The 16,285-nt window shown below is 36.4% G+C and overlaps 1 protein-coding gene across 4 annotated transcripts in view; it reads left to right on the top strand.

Annotated features, from left to right (window-relative positions):
* Positions 1-16,285, top strand: part of ACSS3 (acyl-CoA synthetase short chain family member 3) — a 183,876-nt gene that overhangs the window by 64,431 nt on the left and 103,160 nt on the right. For all 4 annotated transcript variants that reach the window (XM_027543267.1, XM_027543266.1, XM_027543268.1 and 1 more), the window contains 2 exons: positions 10,008-10,088; positions 10,169-10,264. In XM_027543267.1, coding sequence (XP_027399068.1) covers positions 10,008-10,088; positions 10,169-10,264 — 177 coding nt within the window. The remainder of the gene's footprint in view (positions 1-10,007; positions 10,089-10,168; positions 10,265-16,285) is intronic.

Here is a 16,285-nt window from a genome sequence, read left to right as displayed (position 1 = left end):
CCATCAGGTGGCCAAAATAGGCGCTCTCTTAGGGATAGTTATAGTGACAGATTTTTTTGCACGTAGAATATTTGATTACTGATTGAAAATGTTTGCAGACTTTATCTTGAGGTTTAGGCTTAAGTAGTTTATATCTTAAATCCTGTGTCTAAATATATAGAACTATTCATTATATTTAATGCCAAATGCTTTGTCTGTATTTCATTAAAAATCTTTACAATATCAGCAATATTCAATTGCTTTAGTAAGGTATTAACATATATTTGATTGAATATCAGTTGGCTTAATAACATTTTATAAAATATATTTTAAGTGAAATATTTTTATTTTTTAAACTGAAGTATAACTTTCATACAGAAGTTGATTTTTTATTTAGAGGAATTTGATTTATCATTATAAATGCAGCTTGGAGAACTGGCCTAGACAGTTTGATCAACAGGTAATTTATCCAGAGTGTTGAGCTATTTGATTTGCAGCACTGAAGATACTCAAGGATTTTTAAGTCTTTTTACCCTGAAAGGTGTTTTCACAAAGCAAAGTTAACAATGTCAATATTCTTGAACGTGTCAGATACCAAACCATTACCACTTTTGCCTGGTATCTCCAAATAACACTGTTTCTTTATACAACTTCATAAAGATTTATGCAATCATCTTTCATCTTTATTAGGGAGTTCAGTATTCATTGAATCACAGAATGTTAGTAGGCAAAGGGACTTTTCACAGTCACTCAAATCCTATATGACATTGGCCCACTATTAATATTGGAACTCTATAGCATCAGAATTCTGAACCATAACCTGTTAATATTCTCAAAATAGTGATTCTATTAGTTTAGATTTAAATAAAGGAAGATCACGGAGAAGGCAATGGCACCCCACTCCAGTACTCTTGCCTGGAAAATCCCATGGACGGAGGAGCCTGGTAGGCTGCAGTTCATGGGGTCACTAGGAGTCAGACACGACTGAGCAACTTCCGTTTCACTTTTCACTTTCATGCATTGGAGAAGGAAATGGCAACCCACTCCAGTGTTCTTGCCTGGAGAATCCCAGGGACGGTGGAGCCTGGTGGGCTGCCGTCTACGGGGTCGCACAGAGTTGGACACGACTGAAGCGACTTAGCAGCAGCAGCAGCAAAGGAAGATCAAGACTTAAAACATTTTATATGAAATTCACTTGCTTGTGAAAAAGAAAACATTTGGTAGAAGGGTATATTCTCTCTGACTACAGACACAATGTTTTGTTACATTTTGGTCTACCATCGTGTTCTGTATGTAGTTGGTACCCACACTTTTGTTGTGTGAATAAATAAATTAATGCATATACATAAAAATATTTGTGTCATTGTAGAATCAAAGCCCTGTGCTTTTTTAAGAACTCTGGTCATCTGAAAAATAAAATTTTCTTACATTGCAGATTTGTCTGTTTAAGCAGTCCAAATGATTACTGGATTCAGTCTGTCCCTTCCACTTTGTGCAGTTAAGCATTATGTACCAGCCACAATGAATCCAAATGAACATTTGGCTGTGAAATAAAAGGGACTCAGCAAGTTATAATCTCATATAAAAGTATCAACATGAGAGCCAACCACTGACCCTGAAAACATAGTAGAGCCTAACCAAAAAATAAAAATCACTTTAGTTCCTTAAAAGCCTGAAGGAATCTTACAAAAACTTTTGGTGCTACCTTGAGACTTTTAATCACTGAAATTCACTGTTGCCTGGATGGGGATCAATATGAGAGGGCAGAAGAATAGTTTGCCATCAGTTTAAAATTGACTCAGCTAGTGTAGTGGAAATAAAATAAAAGTAATATATAGGGCATTCAGTCTGAAAAGTGATGATTCCAAATAAAGAAGAAACCTAGATATCCCATATTTTCTTTGCATCAAGAACTACTTTCTGGAATTCTTAGATGCCCAAACTGAAAATTGTTTGATGTTTTTATCATCCTCATTTTTTTTGTTGTTACATTAACAGTACCATCCCAAAGATTAATCTATTTCTATAGATTGGAGAAAGCTTTAATTGTTTGAAGATTTCTATTCACGCTGAATTTAGTTCATGGATGTTCATTGGGTGCTAAAAGAGATAAAAAATTAGTAAACCACAGTCCCTTCAGCATAGTGGGGTTGCAATATATATCAACACAGATAATGTAAGATAGACTGTGATCTTTCCCTAAGAGGAAAAAACCCTACTTTGGTCTCTTGAAGAAAAGATGAGTTTGAATGGCATCTGAAGGATTAAATTCCATTAGTTCAACAAATATTACTGAGCACCCAAATACATATCTGACCATCTTTTTAGAGTTCTGTGGCTGGATACAGGCACTGAACAAAGAGCTATGTAATAGGTGATGTGTTATGAGGAAAAATAAAACAGAGGAAGGGTGATGGGAGAGTGAGAGTGCTGTTTTATCAGGGAGATGTCAGGGAAAGCACTCGATGGTATGACATTTGAAGGACGAGTACAAATTTTACATCAGGTGACCTCATGGGGAGGAGGGCATTCCAGGTTGATTGGGTCAATATAAGTAAAGACAGGAGCGTGTAAGGCTCGAGGATGGCTACTGCAGTTGGTGCAAAAAAAGTAGAGAAATGGCCAGATTTATAGGCAGGGGCCAATTGTTTAAAATTTACCCAAGAAGTTTAGGTTATATACTGCCTGTAAGGAATGGAGAGCACTGATGTTTCTTAAGAAGAAGACAAAAATATGAAGGAAGGTAACCCTTGCACCATTACACAATGGAAGCAAGGAGATTGGATTTCAAGCTGTGCTTAGTTTTGGACCATTTATTAGGGAGCAATCGGAGAAGGCAATGGCACCCCACTCCAGTACTCTTGCCTGGAAAATCCCATGGACGGAGGAACCTGGTAGGCTGCAGTTCATGGGGTCGCTGAGGGTCGGACACGACTGGGCGACTTCACTTTCACTTTTCACTTTCCTGTATTGGAGAAGGAAATGGCAACCCACTCCAGTGTTCTTGCCTGGAGAATCCCAGGGACGGGGGAGCCTGGTGGGCTGCCGTGTATGGGGTCGCACAGAGTCGGACACGACTGAAGCGACTTAGCAGCAGCAGCAGCAGCAGCAGCAGCAATCAAGGATTAGAGTAAAACAGAGGAAGAGTACAAGGCTTTGAACCTGAGAACATAGGAAAGTGGTTTTGTTTATTTACTAAACTAGAAACAAGAGAATGGTTTGGGGCTGGGAAAACTGGGAGGTTTTGTATATGCTGAGTATGATGTCTCTTTGGGACATTAACATGGAAATGCCCAGCCGGTAGTTGGAAATGAAGTTCTGGGTTCAAGAGTACATCTCGATTTGGAGCTAGACCCTTGGAATATCATCAGCTAGATGATGTAGAGGACTAGTGTTTAATTCATGGGATTGAGTAGGTTTTACAGAGCAGGGCATGCAGAATGGCAACACAAAGTAGTCAATTTTAAAGGTCTTTCAGAAATATTTCTCTTATCCCTTCAGTGCACTTTAGAATTTCAATTGCATTGAAAGTATATGTTGCCAACAAATACTTTTGCCACTTATTTTTTTCTACTTTTGAAATATATTACTTTTCATTTACTTATCTTCATAACATTGCATGTTCTCTAAAAGTGTAGAATATATTTCATACACCTTTGAATATACTATGGCACTAACCTTAGAACTGGGCCATAACAGATCCAAAATATTTAATAATCTACTTTTCCAGTTAGCTCCAGATTCCTCTAATTTTTTAAATTGAAATATAGTTGATTTATAATATTGTGTTAATTTCAGGTATACAGCAAAGTGATTCAATCATATATAAATATATATATGTTAAAATCAATTCATAATTTAATAACAACTACATGAACCAAAAATCCCATATATATATAAATATATATTCTTTTTAAATATTATTTTCCATTATAGATTATCACAAAATACTGAGTATCCCGATGCCTCTTTATTCATAAGATTCTCAGTTCATTTTTGGCAGGTATAATCAGGATTAATAGGATCTGAATTTTTAATATTGAGATTCCAGGAATAGAAATACAGGAAAGATGAGCATACATGAATTTATGACATATTTAAATATAAATTTCATGTCATAATTTAGTTTGTTTTCTTGATCTTCATGAAGAAAAATAGTGTTGTGAACCCATAAAAATACTCTACTTAAAACTGCTCGTTTCCCATAGGTGCCTATAAGACACACAATTCTTTCTCTTCTTTGGCTGTAATTTGCAGATATATTTAGGGCATATTTGCATTTCTGCATCTGCCAATTCTGGATTTGTCAGATTGTTGTATGACAGATTGATCTGCTAGCTGCTGCACATATTCTAGCATATTCTACAACTGAGCTGCTTTGCATACATTTCTGTATTGTCATGCGTGTTTATTCTGTTTGGTTTGGTTGACTGTATTCAAGGTACTTCAAGGAACTATACAGTAGAAGAATACCTCCTCTGGATTGGGTGTCATTCTGGGAATGGGAGATTTAGTGATGGTCATATTTACCTTCTTTCAGCTTGCTGTCATGGAGGTATGGTGATAACCAAAAAAATAAAAAGTGCCACAGGAGTACAGGGGAAATAATTAGGAAGACGGCTGTAATAGGAAGGTGGTAGGCAAGGCCTTTGTTCTGATGTGAGTTTTCTATAACTTACATCAACTTTTATTCCTATGTGTTAGGTGACTTATTTATATTCTAGACCATAGAGAAAGATAAGAGAAAGTTAAATAAAAAAACCTGTGAAAAAAAATTTTTAATCTGTAGTACAATTTTTGCAGCTTCCCTTGTGGCTCAGCTTGTCAAGAATCTGCCTACAATGCGGGAGACCTGGGTTTGATCCCTGGGTTGGGAAGATCCCCCTGGAGAAGGGTAAGACTACCCACTCCAGTATTCTGACCGGAGAATTCCATGAACTATATAGTCCATGGGGTTGCAAAGAGTTGGACACGACTGAGCGACTTTCACTTTCACAATTCTTGCAGCTAAAGGCTGAACTCACTATACCTTTGTCCCTGATCTCACAGTTGCTCAGATCCATGAAAAATTATACTGCTGCTGAAGTATCATCCATAGAGGTGGCTTCAGAGTCATCAGAAAGCCTGCAGCAAGAGATTTTATGTTTGAAGAAGTAAACCAAATGGAATCATTCCATTTCTACTAATATGGCATTAAGTTCTGTAAATTTCAAGGATTTCTCTTGAACAAAGAATAATATTTTTTTAATTATAGTTTTCATATATTGCTTATTCATTAAATTGTTCACTGTTTAAATCAGTTGACATATGTATTAATTGTCTATTCTATGCTGAAGATACAAAGGCGTTCTTATGGCGCTGAGAGTGGAGGAGGAGACTGAGCAGTGGGTGGATGTTGTTAGTGCCCAGAGGCTCAGCGAAGTGTGCAGGACTTGTGGCCATGAAAAAGCGGGGAGAGGCTTTTAACACAAGCAGTGGGTTTGGATGGCTTCCAGAAGAGGCAGCACTTTCACAATGCTGTTAGGTACTCCTGTGATGAAGCAGGAGGTTACCAGGTGCAGAAAAGGGGTGAGGGTTCATTTTAGGAAGAGGGGATATCATCCGTAAAACTCTTATAAGAACAAGAATATTGTTGGTTGGTGGATTTTTTAAGTAAGCAGAGCAATACCTCATACTTTTCAACTCATTGACTCCAATGGTCCCATGGTGGTGGATTTCTTTTTTTCAGGTAATATTTTTGTTTCCCCTTTCTTCTTCTTTTGTTTCTACTTAATTTGCCAGACTGAATTGAAATGTATATATAAGCATGCATACATACAAAGCATATGCATGTGTGTGTACATGTAGACATATATGCATATGTATTTACGTATGTATGTGTGAATGGATATATATTATATGTATGTATATTTGTGTGTTTGTCTTGTACAAGTCTTTATGACTTCCCTGATGGCTCAGCAGGTAAAGAATCTGCCTGCAATGCAGGAGACACAGGACATGTGGGTTCAATCCCTGGGTCGGGAATATCCTCTAAAGGAGGGCATGGAAACCCACTCCAGTATTCCTGCCTGGAAAATCTCATGGACGGAGGAGCCTGGCGGGCTACAGTCCACAGGGTCGCAAAGAGTCAGACACGACTGAGTGACTAAACTCATAGCACAGGTTAATAGCGGGGCTTAACTTAGGAAGAATGTTTTGTTGGTTACTCTATGTAGACTTCTCCTCCCTGAATATTTTGAGATTTTCCATTCAAATTTTAGATCTATTATAAAACATTTTTCAGATAAGACTCCCAAAGTCTTAATCTTACCACATATCTCAGTCTTCCTTACTTTTTGTACTACAACTGATGTTATTCCAGCTGCATTCTTCATAAATTGTAGTACCCAAACAGTGCACACTTGATATAAACAAGTTTTCTGTTTTACAGTAATTGACCCATTTATGATATTTTGTGGCTGTCTTTGTTCAAAGGCAGCTCATTAAACTGGAAACCGTAAAGAACCATCTGTGACTAACTGTTATTCCTGGGGGATAAATAATTAGCCTTTAGTTTCACTTGTGTGGATTGAATTTTTTTGAATATCTATATACATTAAAAGTGTTTTGTGTTGTTTAAAGAACACTTTCACATTGTCTACTTTTGTACTGAGATAGAATTCACTTCTGTGTCTTTATTTGGGGCACAGAGTTTTATTCCCACCTGAACGTCTTTAAGTTTTCCAAAAGAATTTAAGTATTATGCTGATCCTACAAAAACCAAAGCAGTGTATTGGGAGGCTATAGGGCTTTTCTGAAAATATATTAGGTCATCTAATGTCTTTACTTTTAAGGAAGGTAGGATATAAGTGCGTAAAGTAACAGATTCAAAAGAATGAAATGCAGCATGCTTGTGTTGTAGGGGTAAGCACTGATGGTCACCAGTATTTTTACCTCATACTCAAATAGACTTCAGAACGCCAGTTTTTGTTTCTGGTTAATTATGCATACTGGAATATAATGATTTGTGGGGTTTTTTTTTTTGAGCACGGTTTATGTATTTTCAGAGGTTGAACAGAGTTTATCTGTTGCATTTTAATTATCATTACCTGGAAAAAATGACTAGAAACAAAAATGCTTTATCATATTAATTTTAACCACATGTTAATATTGAGTGAACTCTGGGAGTTGGTGATGGACAGGGAGGCCTGGCGTGCTGCATTCATGGAGTCGCAAAGAGTTGAACATGACTGAGCGACTGAACTGAACTGAACTGAATATTATAAGAAAGAAACTATCTTTTTAAAACTAATCTTGCAGTGTTTTTACTCTTGAACTTCTTATGAAAGATCTACATGGATATATACATATATGTGGAATTTAGAAAGATGGTAACAATAACCCTGTGTACGAGACAGCAAAAGAGACACTGATGTATAGAACAGTCTTATGGACTCTGTGGGAGAGGGAGAGGGTGGGAGGATTTGGAAGAATGGCACTGAAACATGTAAAATATCATGTATGAAACGAGATGCCAGTCCAGGTTCGATGTACGATACTGGATGCTTGGGGCTAGTGCACTGGGACGACCCAGAGGGATGGTATGGGGAGGGAGGAGGGAGGAGGGTTCAGGATGGGGAACACATGTATACCTGTGGTAGATTCATTTTGATATTTGGCAAAACTAATACAATTATGTAAAGTTAAAAAAAAAAAAAAGATCTACATGGAGAGTATGATATTATGCACTTTTTCCCTACACTGTACTAAATAACAAGAAAATTGAAAGCTGTCATCTGAATATGTTAGCGGCAAGACCAAATTTCATATTGAGAATATAGATCAATGAATAGAGAAATGATGCCAGATGAAAATTTTATACTCATTGTTAAAAAATTAAAAGTAAGTGGATGTTAATATCAGTGAAAAACAGACATGGCTTTTCTGTCTCTGTTAACTCTGTTTTCATTGTTTTTAATGAGAATCTCTGATAACAACCTCTAATTTTTTGACAGTTCTGTCTTTTGTGTGGGGAAACATAAAAAACAGTAATTGCTAGAATTAAGAAAATAATTTTGCTAGTAAGACATTAAATTATTGACTGTATAATTCTTAGTTTTTTCATGCAAATTTTCATTTTTAAGTCTAACTTTCTTGGGGTTAAATGAATTTAAGTAGCCACCATTATATAGACAAAGTAACACTGGTAAATAACCTTTAAAGAAGGGTTCACTTGAGAGGTAAGCGGAAATTTGACAACCTGTCCTTTAAATTATCTTCTAAGTTTTACAAATGAATTACTACTCATTCATGTTCTCCTTAGCCTTTTATTCCTTTCTATCACTTCCAGTTGATTACTCTTACTCTCTATCATTTAATATAAAAAATTTACCCTTTTGTAATGATATTTAGAATTATTAATTAAACATGACCTCTAAATGCAGGGACAACAGACAGGTGAAGAGAAATTCTAAAACATCTTAAGTGAAATCATGCCTGACATTAAATTTCACAGAATATTGATAGCATATTGTCTATGAAAAAAACCTCCAATTTTATCCTTTACCAAATGAATAAAACTTTTTAGAAAAGAGTGTTTGCAAGTGGATTCGTTTCAAATTCATCAAGATTTTGAACTGTAGGAAAAGATCTTCTCAATAAGACAAAAAATTAGCAAAGTACATGGAAGACATGTATAGTATATAGCAATTGAAGATCTGCTCAGATTACATGGGAAAATGCATGTGTGAAAATTATTGGTAGGAGCTTAGGATTTCTGACTCTCCCAAGATGATCAAAAGAGCCAGCTGCATGCTACCCATGTCATACAAGCTAGAAAGCATACCTGTCAAATGCCAGCAAAGCTTCCTGTGACATTTGCCAAGAGACCAGGTGTTGCTGCTGGTAGATAAAAAGTATTCCACAGCTTGATACCTATGTTTTATTAGTGGTACCTGAGGAAAGTAGCAATTTTAGTAACAAACAGGAAGTCAGCTTCTTTTTCATTCTCCTGATGCATGCATGTGTGTTATAGTTACAGAGCTGTGCCAAAATAGTTCAACCAGTAGCACGAACATTAATTACAGCCATGTGTGGCCTTTCAGGTAAAATAATTATTTTCTTCACTGAGTGATTATAGTTGCTCTACTAAGAGATGTTTGAAAATACTTGTGAGTGAACTATAACATATTTCTTAGCAAGCATTCACTTTCTCGTTCTGAATATTCACATCATTAAGTCATTGTGAGCCAATAATGACTAATGTTTATAATGAAGCAATAAATGAAATTAGTTATTAAATTTGCTGTCAGTTCTTATCTGTGATGACTCTTGCACTTAGTTTTCAAATATTAATCTTGTATTAACATTGAATACATTCACTCTCAAGAATATCTGCTCACAAACTGATTCATGAAGGCTATGGTGCTATGCTGTAACCATCAAATCTGTCAGCCTTAGATCTAACTCATCAGAAGTGAGATCTAAAGAACTGCTCGGCTCTACTACTGTGATAGCATGGTCCTTCAGGTTAGCATTTTAATAAGACTCTAGTTAGAATATGACTGTTTCCTCTAGGCATCCTATTATTATTTAATACTATTAAGGAATAAATATCCTTATGGTGGTCTGTGTCGTAGGCACACAGCTATCTTTGATCTTTCTGTGGACTTAATTTTGAAGGTTTTCATTTTTGTTCTGGAAATATGTGTTAAAATGCAGTGTTGATAATTGATGTTACCCCTGGAAATTTTTCTTTTTATTGCATGTGATTCTGTGAAATCATATTTTCTTTAGAAAGTCCAGAATGGTCTGTGAGAATGAATTCTACAAATGGACTGGTATGAACAAATTATTCTGTGTTTGTTATTGGAGGTGTCAAAGAAATGGTGATTCAGATACAATTATTAATACATGAAAGCCCAAGTTATTTATAGCTTTAGAATATGAAATACTTTAAACAGGTGCTTTTCTTAAGTGGATAGTATGAAGAAAGAGGATCTTTTAACACATTGTCTATTGATTTTAACTTCATCTCTTCTTTCCTTTAGGGTGTGGTGAGGCCCACTGGAGGATACGCTGTAATGCTTAACTGGTCGATGTCTTCCATATATGGACTTAAACCTGGAGAGGTAATCATGGTTTTAAGTTCATATTATATGACATTTATCTGATTAAGATATATGCGTTTTATTTTCTTCTTATTGTTTAGGTGTGGTGGGCAGCTTCTGACTTAGGCTGGGTTGTCGGACATTCCTATATCTGTTACGGACCTCTTCTACATGGAAATACTACAGTTTTATATGAGGTAATAAAATTCATACCACATATACATAGTGTTAATTTCACTGAAAGTTTCTGAGAAGTAGTCTAAGTAGGAACAAAAAAAATTGAATGGGGACAGGGAACATTTTTATGTCTTCTTCCAGTTTAAAAATATGATTTCATAAGACAGAGAAATACACAGAAAAAAATACACTATTTAAATTGTGTTGAACAAAGCCATAAAACAACAAAAGCCATATTCTGAAAAATATACACTAAAAAACTTTATGTCTGTCCCTTTCTAGAAAATATCATTGGACTGATCCTGATTTAGAACCTTAGAAAACAGTCATCACAAAACAGAGATTCACCTTTTTGTGTTTTTAGAGAATTAATGGATTTCAACTGTATGGTTTCTTGATTTTAGCAGATATTTTTGGTAGTTTCTGATGATTGTTGTATGTATAATAGATGATGTATACATAATTTCTGTATGTATAATAGATGATGTATGTATAATTTCTGATGATGTTGTATGTATGTATAATTGTTGGAGGTATATATGCTTCTAGACTGATCAGATTGAATCTTCGTAGCTTTAAGATTCAGTTGCATGGATTAATGTTAACCAGGAATAATATTTTTGTGTGTATACTAGAAAATTCTGCTCTTATGCCTATTCTATTTAATTTTAGTAAGTGCCTTGTATAAATACTTAAAACACATGTCCATCAGATTTGTAGGATATCGGAAGTTGAGAGGAACAGTAAAATGGTAGTTTGCTAAATCAGTACACAAAATAATCTTGGACTTTTGGGATAAAACACACAAGATGGGAGAATATGGAAATCCTTTTATAATTATATTAAAATATAATTGCAAAAATAAAGTCAGGGAAATTTGAGTTGGTTACAATTTATGTGGTTAAATCCCTGTGATTATAATTGTCTGTAGTTCAAACATCAGTGGTTGATAGGATGACTTTAAAAAATAGTCACCATATGCAATAGTATCTTATTTTCCCTTCTTACATTTGGAAACTTATGTTCAGTTTAATGAGGAGAAGAAAAAAATCATTAACTTATTAGAAAGCATTTGGATGAAAGGAAATAGAGTGAAAATGTCATACAAGAAAGCAATGAAGGAATTGTGAATGGTTTAGTCTGATAATAGTAATATATTTAGTGTGCATATTTGTTAAGAACCTTTTGACATTTAAAGAGTGGCCACATAGTAATGTAGTAATGTGGAATTCCAGAGACCTATCTTTTGGGCGAAATCAGAGAAAATTTAACTGTTCATTGGTAGAATAGGCAGCTTCTGAAATAGAAGGCTCTCTTTCACTTAAAGTCTTTCAACATCAAGAGAGGAATATGAAAAAGAGAATTTTATGTGACGTGTGGATAATAGTATTAGATTATGTCAAAGTTCTTTAAAATCTTAGCATTCTGCAAGTCAATGATTCTGAAAGAATCAGAGACTGTTCTTAATCTTTGTGGCAATCTCCTAGTCCCAGTCAACATTTAAAAGCATGATTATTCCTGCATTTTCAGCTGGCTGATTTTCTGTATTGAAATGCTCAGAGATATTAAGGCAAACTTTGACACAAATATTATGCCATCTTGTACTACTCCTTGTCTTTTATACTATCCCTCTGTCCTTTGTAGACTTAATATGCCCTGTGGTATTTGTAATAATTAAAACATAAAATTATCTTGATAATTGTGTCCATACTGAAGTCCTTGCAATAGAATAAGTGTTTTTATTAAAATAATAATTCCCTCGGAAGTAAACAAAATAAGCCTTAACACTAATACTTATAATGAATTGTGGAATTGCTAATATAAAGTGACAAAGCCAAAGATGCCATTATATTGATAAGTATTTATTAAGTATTAGTTTGCCTTTAGGATTATAGTACATGTAATTTTTGTGCATTTACCATTGGCCTTTTTTTTATTTTTTAAGCTTATTTAAAATATAATTGCCACACCATTAAAAGGGCTCTGCTTGTCTTTATCTTGAAATGATGAGCTCAAGAACAGTCTAGATGCTCTATTAGTATTTGTTGTACAAAAGGGTGATTTTCTTTTTTTAACCTTTTAAATCTTATCTGTGAACTCAGGTTTCTTTCCTACAACTTATAAACATCCTCGATTCTCTCTTATCATAAAACGAAGCCTTTTAGACTTCTGCACATTTCTAGCTATCCTATCTTTATATTCTTCTCCACTGAGTCCTTGGAAAAAATACCCTTCCCTTATTGTCTGAACTTTATATTCTTCCAATTATTCTCCAACCCAGTGAAGTCCAGTTTTTCTCCACATTGTTTCATAAGCTACTGTATCAGAGGTCAGTGGTGGCTTAGTAAGAGACAAAGTCAAGGATTTTCTTCAGTTTGATTTTATTTTTTCTCTCAATGGCATCAACCCTGGTGCCTGTGTTTGGTGATGGTAATTCTCTCTGCCCTCTTGAGTCCTGTATATCCTTTTGCTATTGTTTAGGCTGTTTCTTTTGACTTACATGACTTTCCCTCTGTCTTTCCTTGTCTTGTTCATTCCAGCTATCTTGTAGATTCTGATTAGATGTAATCATCGCTTGGAAAATTTCCTCAAAGTCTTTGACTGCTCAGTTCCCCTTTCTGTGGCTCCATTGCCCCTTGAACATATGCCTGTTAGTTAGCTGACCACACTATTCTGGAATTATATCTAGTCAAGTGTGAGGGCGTCACAAGCCAGTCTCAGCGTAGTAGACAATACACACTAAACATGTAGTAAGTGCTTATGGAACTAAATTGGATGCTACTTCTCTGTTCTCATTCTGCCTCTCTGACATCCTGTCTTCTGTTTCCTCTCTTGGTTTCTTTTACTTTGATCCTCAACATTGGGTGATAGTAGAGTCTTGTTCTTAGCCCTCTTTTCTCATTCTGTTTATATTTCCTGGATAATCTCCATGCAATTGGATTTGAGTATTATTATTTAAACCCAGGCTCCTAACTCCTCCTATCTATATCTAACCTTCCTGCTAAGCACCAGCTTATTATTAGGGATTTTCAGATGGCCCAGACATCCCTTATGGTCAAGGTGCTGTGAAATGAACTCACAGTCTCCACTTTTCCCTCCAAAGACATTTCTTTCCGTGTACTCTGCCCTGTTGTTAACGTTACAGTCAGCTAAACTAAGAATCAAGAAGTGATTCTAACTTCATTCTCCTTATGTATCATATTCTATTGCTCACTACAGCTTGTTGATTTACATTTTTTTTTGTTCTCGTTGTTCTTTTGCTCAGTCATGTCTGACTCTCTGCAACCCCATGGACTGCAGCACTCCAGGCTTCCCTGTCCTTCACTGTCTCCCGGAGTTTGCTCAGACTCATGTCCATTGAATCCATGGTGTCATCCAACCGTCTCATTTTCTGTCACCTCCTTCTCCCACTTCCCTCAGTCTTTCCTAGAATCAGTGTCTTTTCCAATGAGTCAGCTCTTCTCATCAGGTAGCCGAAGTATTGGACTTTCAGTCTCAGTCCTTCCAGTGAATATTCAGTTTATTTCCTTTAGGATTGACTGGTTTGATCTCCTTGCTGTCAGATGTGAAATGACAGGGTAAAACATATTTGAGGAACTTTCAATGAATCCTTGTGTTGGTCACAATAGCAAATAAGATGCTATTTGAGAGGAGTCCAGCTGCCTGTAAGAAGTCTGGCCAGATTTTGGAGCCCAAGAAAATAAAGTCTGTTACTATTTCCATTTTTCCTCATCTTTTTTGCCATGAAGTAATGGGGCTGGATGCGATGATCTTCATTTTTTAAATGCTGAGCTTTAAGCCACCTTTTTCACTCTCCTCTTTCACTTTCATCAAGATTTCCTCTTTGCTTTCTGCCATTAGGATGGTGTCATCTGCATATCTGAGGTTATTGATATTTCTGCCGGCAATCTTGATTCCAGCTTGTGATTCATCTAGCCAGGCATTTCACATGATATATCCTTATGTAGTTAAATAAGGGTGACAATATACAGCCCTGATGTACTCCTTTCCCAATTTTGAACCAGTCGGTTGTTCCATGAACAGTTCTAACTGTTGCTTCTTGACCTGCAAATTGATTTCTCAGGAGGCAGGTAAGGTGGTCTTATTCCCATATTTTAAGGTGGTCTGGTATTCCCATATTTTAGCACATGTCAAAAGTGTCCTCTTGTTTCCATGCCTCCTGCCGCATAGTCGAGGCTGTGACAATTTAGTAAGTGTGTTGTTGACTGGTGTGCATTCTGTGTTTGGCCTCTGATCTCACTTGTGCCTGTGCTTTCCAGTTGTATATATCAGACAGCCAGTCTAGACCATGTTCTAATAAATACTGCCTTCAGATGTCTTTCCAGGCCATCTCTGCCAAAACTCTAATTTCTGAGCTCTCCTCACTGTCCATCTAAAACGCAGAGATGAATGCAGAACTTCGCTGCTTAAATTTTTTCAAAGGGTTGAGTTCTGCCTCCAGGAAGTTAGAGATGGCATACTTTTCTCTATTCCTCCCACTAAGTAGAACTGAACATTTTAGGCATTATGTCTAAAACAAATGTAAGACTAAAAGATGGAGATTAAAAAAAAAACAAAAACAGCAACAAAAAAAGATGGAGATAAGAAGGAAAACTGACTTTAGGGACCTTGAAATTTGAGAAATAACATAGTGAGGACACCTTGGCTTTATTTTTCCCTCTTAGATTTGTGTCTAAAGAAGCTGACAACCTATAAGTGCCAACAACTGCAGACAAAGCAAATCACAACCAAACTAAACCCTCTGAAAAGGAAAACAACAATAACAAAAACAACAAGCCTGACCTCTCAAGCCAAAGGTTTAGGAAGGAGCAGTCTAAGACATGAAACTTTTAGATGGCTGCACTCCAGACAGATGACACACACAGATCCATGGTCCCAACCCCACTGCCAACGGCAAAGGCTGAGTGGGGAGTTTAGACTTCCACAATTGGTAGGCTTTAAGGAGGAGCTTAATTCTAACCCTCTTCCCACAGGGTGGTGTCAGAGGAGTTTGAATAGGAAGCCAAGATTTTCCTTCCTGTTAGATTACAATGAGGACCCGTTGAACAAGCAATAACAGTAGAGACCAAATAAGGAGCCTGGGCTTATCCCCCTAACCTACCAGTAATGAGATACCCCTTCCATTCTCCATTGGGATAGAGTCAGTGGAAGCCTAGTAGAGAGTCAGGATTTTGGGGATTTTCAATAACAAGACCACCTGTCTCTTCCCTGTGATATCAGTGGAGGCCTTGTTGGGAGCAGTAACAGGGAGCTCTTACTTTATCCAGGCAGGGAGGTGCCTTTAGAAGCCTACAATTAGAACGGGAACCAACCCAGAGTCATGAAGAGCATTCTCCCAAGCTATTCTCTTCTCCAGGGGATCTTTCCCACCCAGGAATCAAACCCAGATTTCCTGCATTGCAGACAGATTCTTTACCATTTGAGCCACCAAGGTACCCAGTTGGGTATCAATGGAGGTCAAATGAGGAACCTGGATTTTTACCCCTATGTCTTCCTTCTTTGCTGGAGTGAAATCTAAATAAGCCACCTGAAACAAGATTTAAATAGGAGTCTGTCTCATAATGTCATACCAAGAAACTATCCAGGATTTGATGACCTCATACCAAGAACTAAAAACATCTCAAGCTGAATGAGAAAAGACAGTTGATAGGTACCAGAACTGAGATGACAGAGATGTTAGAATTATCTGACAAAGATTTTAAAGCAACTGTGGTAAAAATGCTTCAACAAGTGATGATGAACATTCTTTAAACATTCTATTTTTTTAAGGTCAAAAAAATAGTTACAGTTAAGAAATAAAAAGTTCCAGCAAAGATGGAGAAGGTGTGGAGAAAAGGGAACCCTCTTACACTGTTGGTGGGAATGCAAACTAGTACAGCCACTCTGGAGAACAGTGTGGAGATTCCTTAAAAAACTGGAAATAGAACTGCCTTATGACCCAGCAATCCCACTGCTGGGCATATACAGTGAGGAAACCAGAATTGAAAGAGACACGTGTACCCCAGTGTTCATCACAGCAC

The sequence above is a fragment of the Bos indicus x Bos taurus genome, chromosome 5 (assembly GCF_003369695.1).
Source record: "Bos indicus x Bos taurus breed Angus x Brahman F1 hybrid chromosome 5, Bos_hybrid_MaternalHap_v2.0, whole genome shotgun sequence".
Classification (NCBI taxonomy): Eukaryota; Metazoa; Chordata; class Mammalia; order Artiodactyla; family Bovidae; genus Bos; species Bos indicus x Bos taurus.
Note: the sequence above shows the minus strand (reverse complement) of the source record. Positions and strands in the feature narration are given on the sequence as shown.